The following is a 13,496-nucleotide window of genomic DNA, read 5'->3' as shown; positions in this document are numbered from 1 at the left end:
AAACTATATTTACACTTGTGCTGTTGGTCTTGAAAGTTGGAAAGCATCACTTTAAATGGGGACTGTGATTTCAAATTGCCTCCAGACTTTCCAGTAATCACTTCCACTCCCCTTGGCTCTCACTTCAGCTCTTGGTACATTCTTATATTTTCCTGACGTAACAATTTGTTTCAAATTTAAAATCATCTTCAGGCTCTAACCCATATTTTCACTCAGATAAATGTATCCTGTGAGATTACCAGATTTAATGAATAAGACAGAGGATGCCCAGTTATATTTGAATTTCAGATACACACTAATTTTTAATATGTTTGTCCCAGTATTGCATGTTTATGTGGGATTTATATTTAGCTGGGCATGCTGTGTTTTATCCACTATCATTAATCCTATTTAAAAATCAACACTAGACCCTAAGGGTAGAAAAAATTGTGGTGCCTCCCCCATCTGTAACTAAATATAAAAACAGTCATAAGCCCCAAATACGTGTAAGGATGATCTGAATTTGCCATGTTACACTCAGTTGCTTTTTTTTTTTTTTTGATTAGAAATTAAATTCCTCCAGTTGTGAAAAATAATAAGGTAAAACAATCTTAAAACTCAGCACTAGATGTTCCTTTCTGGGCCATTCCATCCCCCTCAACCAAGTGAAAAAAGCAAGGGGAGCTGGTGAATGATCCAAGAAGAAAGAAAATGGTCAGACAAGAAAGAAGGAAAAGGAAAAGGAAAAGTGGACCATGCTGTGACTGAAAATAGCAAATGATAATAGCACCAGAGTCGTAGCAAATCAAGCAATAGTGCAGGATTTATGGGAACTCAAACAAAACAAGAGATTCCTGTCGGGGAGCAGTGGTGACTTTGGGGATGGAGTGCAAATGCAGCTTCAGCTGGTTTCGGTATTGGAGACATTATTAAGGTACGGGGAGTCAGTTGGTTGTTTAACAGACATTTAGGGGTCAGACAGATATAACCTAGCACCAAATGTTTCTAAACAGTACTGAGGGTTTTGACGCAAAAATTGTTGAGGTCCAGAGTGAATGCAGTTTTGATGTAGGTAAATGCCTACAAGCCAAATGCCTGGCTTTCAGTCTATTTGAATCTTACCACACATGCACTTTTTACCTAAGAGCATTTATGTTGAGTCCTGATGAAAGCATTTTTCAGGATGGCTTGAGAATGAATCAAAGAGTTACTAATAGTTGACTCCAATAATTTGATATATCCAGGCACATTAGTGGTGTAGAACCAGATGTAGAAGTATTCAGGGATAAGTTTACTATCTGTGCATTTTGGTAGGTATTTGTTGAATAAGTAAATGTTTAGGTGAAAGGTGAAAAATGTCTTCATCTTTGTTTTTTCTTTTTTTTGAGAGAGAGTGTGAGCAGGGGAGAGGGGCAGAGGGAGAGAGAGAGAGAGAGAGAGAGAGAATCTTAAACAAGTTCTGTGCTCAATGTGGAGCCCAGTGTGGGGCTCGATCCCATGACCCTGGGTTCAAGACCTGAGCCGAAATGATGAGTAAGATACTTAACTGACTGAGCCCCCTATGTGCCCCATAAATGTCTTCATCTTTGAAAGACAGCTTCCATATGCACCTCTGCAAATTAATAATTATCTCTGTGGAAGTGCAATGATGCTCCTGCTCATCTTTTCTCATGCATAAAATGGGTAAAAGAGAATCCATATAAATACAAGAGCAAACCACTAGCTGGACATTTCAATTTCAAAATACATGTAGAAAAATGGCTGAGCCACGTGTTAGAGCATTTGCAGGATTTTTTGCTTTTCTTTCTTTTTTTTAGCCTTAATTTCTTCCTTTCAAATGTGTTCAAAGATACACAATGTGCAAAGTAGATAAAGGCAGGGTAGCCCTTGTTGAATAGAAGATATTACCCCAAACTAAGGCTTCCCTTCTCCCAAAAGACGCGTGCTGCTATTTCTTTATGAATCAGGACATATGGGGTCTTTAATAGCATTTAGAGTTATAGGCTTTATTCAATTATATTTCAATTTTATTTTTGGAAAATTTTATTTATTTTGAGAGAGAGAGAGGGAGAGAGAGAAAGAGAGAGAGCGTGCGCACATGAGCAGGGGAGGGGCAGAGGAAGAGGGAGAGAGAGAATTCCAAGAAGGTTCCATGCTCAGTGCAGAGCCCACTGTGGGGTTTGATCTCATTACTGTGAGTGAGATCATGACCTGAGCTGAGATCAAGAGTCAGACGCTTAACCGACTGAGCCACCTGGGCCTCTCAGCCTACATGTTACTACTTTTTAAAACTGCAGTTTCTATAGTTGTATTATCCATTTCTATACATTGCATGTGGTTTGTGATAGAGGAGCACAGTATTAAATATCACAATACCAAATATAGCAAGGTAAGCAAATTTCACTAGGAGAATACTTCTAATTTATATTTTGTTCAGAATCTCAAGAGTGTTCATAAGAGAAAATAGCAAAAGTTTATCTCCGAGGGCAAATTCTTCCACAAGTTACTGCATGGTATTCAGCAACAGACATGGTTTTAATTCCAGTAAAATAAAAGTATTATTGCTATTCTCTAAATTCATTTTACAAAAAAGGCAAAAGTAATTTTAAAAATAGTATGATTAGACCAGTTTTATTTCCTTAGAGACTCAGTATCTGAAATGGAGCACACTATACCGAGACATCGAGATGAGGAGTAATGTAACTTACGATGAAATTCAGCACTTGCCTACCAGTTTTCCAAATTACTGATATTTAGTAACATTAATTCTGGTTTGTTTTGTTTGGGAAAACCTTACTGAACCTAGGACAAAATGGCGTGATTTTGGTGGATAAATCTTTTGACGTTAGCTGTTTTGTTTTGCTTTAAGAAGTGTTTGCTAATGCTCATGATTTCCCAGCATCATGTAGTGTCTCCGTTTCAGCTCATGTGGCAGGCTTGAATCTTCAGCCAAGAATGCCTTCTCCACTGGTGAATTTCCTTCAACAATTAGAATTCTTACTCCTTTAGAAATAGGCTACTCATACTCCTTCTCGTACATTCTATTAAAAGCAGAAGCCCTATGCATTTTGTTCCCGGCTGTTAAATGTGGCAGCATTGTCTCGAAGCCGTCACTTTAGCCGTGGGTTCTGCTGAACAGCATGTTGCTCATTTCCTCCAGGTGGAGCTCTCCATCGTTACTGCACAGTCTGATGTGTTTCTTGTGGAACTTTGTAACCTGAGCCAAGGTACAGAGAATTGGACTGCCCCTTGTATTCAGAATGTCACCTCAAACCAGTTACAGCATCTTAATATTACAAAGAACCGCACACTGGGGGACATGATAAATATTTCAGCATATTAGCCTATGCAGTGACATTAATATTCCAACTCTTTATGGATGAGACAGTCTCTCTCTATTTCTTTTTGAATGCTAATAAGCAGGAGAGGCTATATATACAGTGATTAAAAGGATCGTCACTGAAACCAGATTGTCACCTGAATCCTGTCTCTTTACTTGTTTGACAAGTTGTACAACCTCTCTGGAGCTTAGTTTCCTCATCTTCTAAACAGAGATGACGGTGGTAATGACAGTAATCTCTTCCTGGGATCGTTGTGAGGATTAAAGTGTAAAATCCATGTAAAATCCTTACTTAGCATAACCAGTGTTTAAGGACTCAATTCATGGAAAACTTAAATGCACACGTATTGTTCAGGAAACATTTCCTTTTGTGTAAAACAGCAACAGTGAGTTATAGTTGGCATACATTGAATGATATCTTAATTTTGAGAATTGTCCACTCTACAATTTCAGGAACCAGAGTATTGCGGATATATGTACAAACTGAGGACATTTAGAGCACTTTTCTACTGAAAATGTTCAGAAATTAAACGGTTAAAATTAGAGAAGAAGAGGCTTGGGACCGAGGAAAAGAGACATAGAACAAAGAGCCCTGTTTTAAAATCCTTCTCTGTTAGCCATGTTGCTGTCACAATTTTATGGCTCGCGTTAATGAGCTGAACTTGCATCCTATAACAGTGAGACACACAGTCTCAGAAACAACAGCAAAGCAGCAATTTATTATTACAGTGTTCTGATTAACTCCTTCCATTTTTCCAACTCGATGTTACTTCAAGTATTCAGATCTAGGTAGGAAAGATTTACTTCTGAAGACAGAGCTCTGCTCATCAAAAGTAAATGTAAGAAAACTTCAGGAATTATATACTATTGAATTTGTAAGATGATATTTGCAAATCAATTTAACTACGGTTGATCTTTTAAGTTTTTTTTTTTAATTTTTAAATTAAATTTTTACTAAAGACCATGAGCCAGGAGAGAGGAGCAGAGGGAAAGAGAAGGAGAATCTTAAGCAGGTTCCACATCTAGCATGGAGTCCGATGCAGGGGTCGATCCCACAACCCTGGGATTATGACCTGAGCTGAAATCAAGAGTCGATGCTCAACCGACTGAGTACCAAGGCATTCCTATTTCAGTTCTTTTGGATCGCTGACATTTTGACCTTAACTGAGCTGTGCTGAGAGGAAGCCAGAATTTGGCTTTATAGTTGTAAAAATGTGGTTTCTTCTTTCTTCAGAGTGGCAGGGACATTGGCAAAGTAAAATGCCCATCCTCTTTTCAATCATAAAATTTGCCAGTAAACTTTTCAGAAATGTGTCCCGGATTTTTTTTTTTTTTTTCTGTTGTTGTTTTAACCCACAAGTGGAAGATTGGTAGCAGTGCCCGTTATGGCCCTGGATCATTAGGCCTTCATCGGGTGGATCTGTTTATCGTTAGATTACTAATGTCATACTATCTTTGCTATAGAGGCCGAGTTTATTGTATAATCCATCAAAAGATGCCTCAGTTCAATTATTTTTATGTAGAAGTATTACCATATTTTTTTGTTGTTGTTGGGAGAGGTCATTTCTATTCCTAATGTGTGATAATTTGGTTCATGATATTCTGCATTGTTGACGAAGTCCAGTTTTAATGGACTTAGAATGTAATATTTTCATTGTAAAAACAGTATTAATAATGTCCAATACAGAGAAGAATTAAGGTCTTTAGAAGGGGTAAGTAATGAAAAAATACGTTGTGCCCCAACATTCCCACCCCGGAACCACAAACTTAAGAGGGGTAACAACAAATCTTCAGCCGTACCTCAAGTTTAAGGACGTTTCACAAGTGCTGACTTTGTCCTGTGAGACACTTTGAAATCTACAATTAAAAAAAAAATCTATTTCAATGTTTCTGCTTTCTTTGGACCCTAAGCATTTGTCTGTCTGTCAGATAAGCTCATCATGGTCCGTTCAATTCATAGAGATAGACCAGGATTTGGGAGACCAGGATTTGGGAGAGCCAAAGCCCTCTGCTTTGTCCTTTGTTGCATAACAGTGACAACTCATTTCATCTCTTTATACCAGTCAATCCACTTATCAAAAAACTACTGTGAAATCTGTCTAGTTACCGTCTAACGTAATGATTGCAAAAAGTCAATGAAAAATACAAAGCATTACATAAATCTAAGAAAACAAGTCTGGATTCATAGGAAAAACATCTTCTGAGGAAGAGATGCCTCACAGTAGTTTACACGAAAAATGATGTTTGGTATTACTTCGTAAGTTTCAGCGTGGCTAGGTTCTATTCCTTCCTTTGGATGTTAATTTCTAGTATAAGCAGTATATGTGGTTTGTCATAAGGCAGTTGTCCTTTTAGTGTTCACTGCAGAGAGAGCAAGACAAATATCCATTCATGTTACGTTTTGCTTCTTATTACCAAAAAGATGCAGTGTTTCCTCATGGAAAAATTCAAAGTAAATACTCTCTATCATTCAAAAATATAAATACAATTCTAAGAATACATTTTCAAATGACGTATCATCCTCATCAGTGTTCTAGAAAATGTTCCATACTCTATTCAAAGTTCAATTTCTATCCTAGAAACAAGTAAGTGATTAGATTTGAAGAGTGGGTCAAGGAAACAAGACATTTATGAATGATTATAGCATTTCATATAATTAATTATAGTATTAGTAGAATGGTATTTCAAGTGTCTGAATCAAAATATTTTTTCAATTTTCGTCCCTTCGAAGTTTTATTTGCAACTACTATTACATACTGCATGAAGGATGTTAGGACTTTGATGAATGGAGAGCCTAGAAGAACACATCCGTGTGTTTTATCACCATTTATGAATATCTATTTAAAGTTGGTTTAGCATTTCCAACATTCACTCCAGCAAATGGAAACAGGGCCTTTCATTAGAGAAGGAGCCATAAGGGCATTTTGCCCCTGCCTCAATTTCTAAAGAGGCTTCACGTGTGGGCTTTCAATGTTATCTCTAAATGGGGTTACAGGAAGATACCGACAGGATCAAAAGACAGGGCTTTAAGTATGAAATGTATTCATTCAAATGTACTGTAATTTAAGAGCCTTTTAAGAGTATTTCTTCATTTTTACAAAAAGTCTAAGAACTTCAGCCATGAAGGTTGCCTAGGATCCTTAATTTCAAAGAGGCCTGGGAGGAAAAATTCTAGATAAGGAAAAAGAAATTATTTTCCTTCTTCACCTCCATGGCAGGAGAAATATCATTTCAGAAATAAGTGTGAGATGTGAAGAATATGTTCTGAGGGTCTTTTCTCCTTGGGCTTAGGAAGACTCCGAGGTCTGTGAGCCCCAGTGAGCATGAGGTGGGGAAAAAGGATTCAAGGAGAGTGGGAGGCCTTGGCTTGTCTCCCCATAAAGTGGATTCTGAACACCAAGAAAAGTACCCCCAAATAAATGCTTTTATCCATTGATATAACATGTGGTGACATGGCAAGTGCTGTGCCAGCATAATACCACAGAGAATGATGTGATAAAATACTTGCTAAAATTTCCTTTCTAAGATACAAAGCAGGATTTTATATTTTTTTCCATGCCCACATGTACACATGAACACAAACATATTTGTGACCATTACAGTTACTCATTTCTCAGAGTTAAACTATTAAAAGAAATGTAATGTGATTAATTACAGAATTAAACTATTAAAAGGAATGTAATGTGATTAATAATGATTCTAAAACAATTGGTTTGGAGCTAAGTCATGCCAGGACAAGTAATTTGATTGGGCCAGGTCAATGATAAATCCATCTAGAAGGGATTCCTACACAAGCGCCTTATTAGCATTGGGAAATGGGAAGATTGTGGAGAGCATCATGATGCTGGAAGCAAACACAGGGTGTCTTCAACTCCACATATACCCATCAGTTTTTCAATGGAAGTTTTGCCTTTTATATAAGTAGATAGGGTTGTAATAAAAATCCTCTGAAAATCAGTAGAACATTCTACTCAAATCCTATTTGTTGAAGAATTTACTGGACAGCCCCATTAGTTCCAATGGACTATAACTTCATGTGAGTTAAAATATTAGGGCCAAGCATGCATCGTGGACATTTGTTTGTAACTTCTGAATTACTTTAACATAGGTTTTTGGAGTGTCAGAAAAACGATCTCCAATCAGATTAATAAATCAGGCAAAGGTGTGAGTTCCTTCTATAAAACAGATGAGTAATAATCAAATGTGTTTGTGTGTGTGTGTGTGTGTGTGTGTGTAATGAAAATAGCATAAGAGAAAGGGAATGAGAATTTAATTTGTGTATGTATTTCCTTATTCAATAACTAATATAAAATAGTTTGATGGGGGGCACCTGGGGGGGCTCAGTCGGTTGAGTGTCCAACTCTTGGTTTTGGCTTAGGTCATGATTCCAGGGTCGTGGGATAGAGCCCCACATTAGGCTCCACACTCAGTGGAGTTCTTCCCCTCTGCCTCTCTTCCCCACTTGTGCTTGCTCTCTCTCTCTCTCTCTAAAAATATAACATAAATAAAATAGCTTGATGAAATACTTTCAAGTTGTTCTGTTTATTTTTCTCTCAAAATTCTTTGTACAGTATGAAGTATTTTTTTTAAACTGGACAACATCTGAATTTACAAATGATAGTAAATTAAAAACCCTAGTAAAGTTGAATTTTAATTACCTGTATATGGATCATCCATGATAGACTTTAATTGTGGACCTGTGCCTTCTCTTTGGTATTCTTGTGGCTTTTTTGCCCTGATCTAGGCTAAGTGATACAAACTGATTTTATTATTAAATGCAAGGCAAAGTTTGCTTTATAATTTTGGATTTTAGTGCATGGGATTTCTTCAATGTTGTGCTCTTTCTACAGCATGAATAAGTAAAATTTGACCCCATCATCATTAACAGAATTGGTGTAGAATTGTACTCAATTATACACAAGGTGCATATTTCCTTTCTACAAGCTCCAAGTGTGGTAGTGTTCATAACAGCTGTACATACACCTGAGAAATTTTCTTTGGCATTTATGTCTCACTTACAACTCACCTTGTTTATTCTTCTTCTTTCTGGTGTATTTCATGTACCAGTGTTAGTGCTGTGGTGGAAGATTGATGCCCTGCATCAGACTTCTTAGTAGCATTGTCCGAGTCAGTGTCTGCTTTTATTTAGAGATATTTAACAATCTGTCAGCTTCACTTAAGTCATTGGCTTTGATGAGAGAAATACCTTGGATTTTGAAAAATTAGTATTTTAAAAATGACTGATAGGAGTATTGATTTCTAATGGGATCTAGATCATGATTCTGATAATAGAAGCTCTATAGAGTGTACCGGAGAAGCTTGTTCTGATAATCAGCCTGAGCTTTTGTGGACATAAATTTTGAAACACTGACATAAAATAACAAATGAAATAAGTGGCCAAAATGCATTTCCAGGTGTGTCATTTTCTGTGGAAGGGATGATTCACTGTAGCAAATATATACATGAGTTCTCTTAGAATTTTCTGTTATTTTGACTTAAAATGTTTTAAAAAGCCATACTGAAGAAATGCTCACTAATGCAAAATCCAAAGTTTAGTGTTTCTAGTTGGGGCTAAATTTTTAAAAATATATGTAAATTGGATAAAACTTTGATGGTGCTAGCAGTAAGTTTAAAAAACAATGTTGGCAATTTTTCATAGGAAAATTCACTAGAATATCTGCACACTGTGATTACGTTTCCTAAAAGAAATGCAGAAACCTAAACAGATATCCATCCAGATGTGGGTGATGTTTTGTTCTCCACATCACATTATTAGCTATTACTAAGAGACACGCAATCAAGTTGGATAGATATTTCTTGAAATGATGCATGGTACGCAGTGCATGCTTTCATTGTGCTTCCTGCCATTATGGAATAATGCGTCTTACTGGGAAATACAGTGATCATTTCTGTTGACTCATGTGCAGTCAGCTTATATAATAACACCTCTATTTTGTGAATCATTTCAGATTTCAGAGAGCTATGCCTTCTTACCAAGAGAAGCGGTGACACGGTTTCTAATGAGCTGCTCAGAGTGCCAGAAAAGAATGCATTTAAACCCAGATGGAACAGATCACAAAGGTAGCTGTGGTGTCAAATAGTGAGACTTAAAGTCATTTTACTCATAATGGCAGTTTATATCCGACATCTTTATACACATGTGGTAGACTGAAATAGTTCAACAAGTCCGATCGTCTCGTTGATTCAATCCAGAGGCAGTCAATTTTGAATATCCACTTACAGAGTAATTCTGTGCCCATTCTCAGAAGAAAGGTGGTTTTTGACTGTGGCAAATAACTTTTTTCCCTATAATAATATTTTAATTTTCACATATCATGTGTATTTCATGGGATGTTAAACATAGTTAGCAAGGAACCTGATGTTCCATCAATCTCCTTTTAAATCTACCAGTTCCTTATTTCTAGAAGTGAAGAGTATAGTATGGAGCTCCTCTGCTGAAAATTTTTACATGAAAGTTATAATTTGACTTTAGTTCTCGTTGAAAATTACTTATATGGTTTTCCTAATCGGTGAGTTTCTCTGAGAGTTTAAAATAATCTCAAAGAGACATTTAGATTAGTTCATTCCCGTGTGTTGGGGGATGAATAGACATAGAAGAAAAAGATAAAAGGAAAAAATGTGCAAATTTCCTTTTTTACTCAAGTAGCACATAGGAACTGTAGGTGTGCAGCAAAGGAGAAAAATACAAAACTACCAATGATTGTGTTTAATCACTGTATTGGGTTCACCCTTTGCTGCCAGGGTATCAAAAAGCTTTCCCGTAGTTAGAAATAACTAGTTTATCCATAGCGTTAGTTTGTCCCATGTACCTTTGTATGGTTACTTTTTCCTACCATCCATCCGTAATGCTACCAACCTCCTAAAGACTTGGTATCTAGAACCAGATTTCAATTTTAACAACGTGGATCGCTCTGAAATTACAGGTAGAATGCAGTATCACTTTCACACCCATTAAAAATGTTTTATTGCAGATAATGGAAAACCTCCGACTTTGGTGACCAGCATGATTGACTACAACATGCCAATTACCATGGCCTACATGAAACACATGAAGTTGCAGCTGCTGAACTCACAGCAAGATGAGGTAAAATGGAAATACCGACTTCCAAGTCGGAATGAAGTTTGATAACCATGACTATCGTATTAAGCGTGATGGCATTTTGAAGATGGTAATTTACTCTTTAATGAAAGGAATGTTACTGGCATTGCACAGATGGAAAAAACAGGCAGAAACTTCTAGTCCCCGACAGAGAGTCCCTGTCTCAACACATCTACCTTAGTGCTGGGTGGGAATGTGTTCCTTCCCAAGAAAGCTTCTTTTTCCTTAATGGACCACCATCAAACTAGCCTTGGTAAAGTGCTAGAAAGTTCAGGGGAAAGTATCCCAAATGAGTGAGTATCCAAGGAAAGTGTCCAGTAGTATTCAGGCTATTTTTCCTGGAAATCACAAAAGTCAATTTAATGGGCATTTCAAGTATAATCATTTCTCCACCATCTAAATCTTTTGTATGTTTTAAAGGTTTTTTTTTCCCATTATTCTCTATACCAGTGTGTATTTTCTAGAGATAATTTGTTGTGATTCTTCCTAATTAGGGGTATTTCGATGTTTCAAATTATCCTGTTTAATTTGTAGAGTAGAATCGAGATGTGCGCTTGCTGGAATGTATTAGACACAAATGCACACTTGTTGAATATTCTTCAGGATACTAATTAAGTGTTCAGTTTGGTGGAAGTATCTCAAAGATAGGGGCCAAGTTATATATATTCCACCACCAAAACTTGTAGCAATAGGGGCTTAGGAAATCCTTGTTAACTAGTCAGTTAACAAGCCATTAATCAATACGCACATTCAGATGATCAGTATTAGGAGTGGTTTCTCAGGCTAATACGTACAATCCTTCTTGAAATTTCTCAATAACAGGAAATGTGGTTAAATATTTATTTTTCAAATACAGCATTATTTGACGAAGTGTTATAAAATTCACTTTGTTGAGCTTTATTTAATGAAACTCATATTTTTTGTTTTCCTCTTTATTTGAGCAGGTTTAATCTTAAAACTATATTATAAAATTGTTTTATCTCAAAAAACCATTGAGAGTACACCTTGTGAGAAGATCTGTATTTGTACAGTGGCAGACGTGGATTTCATATTATCAGATGGCTACATATAAATGATTAAGTAAATAGTAATAAAATCTTTGGGTTAAAGATATAAAAGACAACTAAAAAATACTAATGTCTATCCATCCGGGAGAATGGAAAGTTATTCTCCTGATTTATTATATAATTGGAAAAAAAAATTAAACCTCATAAACTAGTTGGAGCTGTCAAATTATTTGTAGGAAGCTCATTTAGATGTTGGTACATTTATTTCTAGGCTAAAAAGTAAGAAAATCAACTCTGTGCCAACAGTACAGCCCACATATGCCGAATCCTTCTGGCTTCTAAAACATCATAAGTATTTCACACAAAGAGAGTAGATCCTTTCAATTTATAACTGGATTAGGAAAATAGCTCTCATCCTTACATCTTGAAAATACCAATTGGATGTACACTGCCTTCAAAATATTCATATAAATGGCTAGATTATTTGCAAAATTTTAGAAGTTGTGATTATTGAAAGATAAGAAGGTGATTAAGTAAATTACATTAAAACAGAATTCAAGTGAGATATTTCTTTGTGCTCAATTATATTTAAATTTTAATGCATTATTTCAATTAGTTCAACCAATATTTACTGAGTACCTTCTATGTAACTGGTACTCTTGTAGATAATGGAGATAAACTTAATAAATGGGCAAAAACATTGCCTTTATTAAACTTATCTTCTAGTTGCAGGGGAGAAAATAAAGGACATAAATAATAAAAGTATGTATAGAAGAAGATGCTAAGTGCTATTAAGAGAAATAAAGATGGCCAGGAATGAGAATCAAAATACTTTAATAATGTAAGATCAGCTGACCTTCTTACAGACTGTTGATGGAGTTTGAACCAGAATAATCTTACAGGGGGAGAGTTTGGCAATAATTATTAAAAATTTTTCAATGTTACCCATATGCTTGACTGGAAATTTATACTAAGGAATGTGATGTATGGAACAACTCAAGTATTAGGATGTTTGTTGCATTGCTAATAGTGAATGATTGGAAATATTTTCAAGATCCAACAATGAGGAATTGTTAGATTTTCACTGCCCCATATGGTAGCCATTAGCCACATGTTGATATTTAAATTTAATCGGATATTAATTAAAATTACCTAAAATTAAATTTTTAGTTCTTCAGTTGCACTGGCCATGTTTCAAGTGCTCAATAGCCAAGTAAAGCTGGTAGTCACCTTACCGCATAGGGAATCTTATAGAGTAATTCCATCAGAACAGAATGTTTTTCTGAACATTACTGGCTAAATAACCAACATCAGGGGCACCCACGGAGCTCATTGCACTGCATGTTGCAGAACCCCAACCCAAGATTCTGATTCTAGACATAATGTGTGACACGTGGTGATCTGAATTTTTAACAATATCTACACTCATGCACACGAAGGTCTGAGGTGGTGCATTCCATAGAAAGGCTAATAGTATGGGCTTTGAGTTGGCTTGAGCATAAGGTAAGTGAAAAACAACAAAGATTAGATTGTGGGAGCGGGTTTCAAGCAGTCTTATGGAAAACCCTTAATGTTTGAGCAACTTACACATTACTTGGTAGATTTGGATTGACGAATATAGCTGCAAATTTATGAGCAGAGAAGTGGCACTTTCTGAAGTGGAAAGGTTAATTTAGCAGTGGATGATGAACAGGACTGGTGGGGAAGAAATTGGAGGTGGATAGAAACCTAGGAGACTATAATTAATCATTCAGGAAATGGGAAAATGAGATCAGGACAAATAGCAATGGAAATCAGGAGTCGCAGGGTAGAGACCTCTAGAGGTAAAATCTGGAACTTGAAAACTAAAATAAAATATGGAATGGATCAGAGGATCTAAATTCCATGCAATTGTCTTAAAAGGAAAAAGACTGGGAATAAAATTATTTGTTACAGTAAAATATTTATTCTAATTTTTAAAAATTAAGCCTTAGGGAAGCAAATTCTATGGTAGTTGGCCATGGTTTTCATTATCCTAAAATTTTAATAACATAAGGAATAAAGTCAGATT

At 36.1% G+C, this 13,496-nt stretch overlaps 1 protein-coding gene across 2 annotated transcripts in view; it reads left to right on the top strand.

Moving 5' to 3' along the window:
- NOL4 (nucleolar protein 4) overlaps nucleotides 1-13,496 on the top strand; it is a 343,605-nt gene that overhangs the window by 18,328 nt on the left and 311,781 nt on the right. For both annotated transcript variants that reach the window (XM_047827873.1, XM_047827870.1), the window contains exons 2-3: nucleotides 9,289-9,400; nucleotides 10,312-10,424. In XM_047827873.1, the coding sequence (XP_047683829.1) occupies nucleotides 9,289-9,400; nucleotides 10,312-10,424 (225 nt within the window). The remainder of the gene's footprint in view (nucleotides 1-9,288; nucleotides 9,401-10,311; nucleotides 10,425-13,496) is intronic.

Source organism: Prionailurus viverrinus, chromosome D3 (assembly GCF_022837055.1).
Source record: "Prionailurus viverrinus isolate Anna chromosome D3, UM_Priviv_1.0, whole genome shotgun sequence".
Taxonomy (NCBI): Eukaryota; Metazoa; Chordata; class Mammalia; order Carnivora; family Felidae; genus Prionailurus; species Prionailurus viverrinus.
This window is presented reverse-complemented; position numbering and strand designations above follow the sequence as displayed.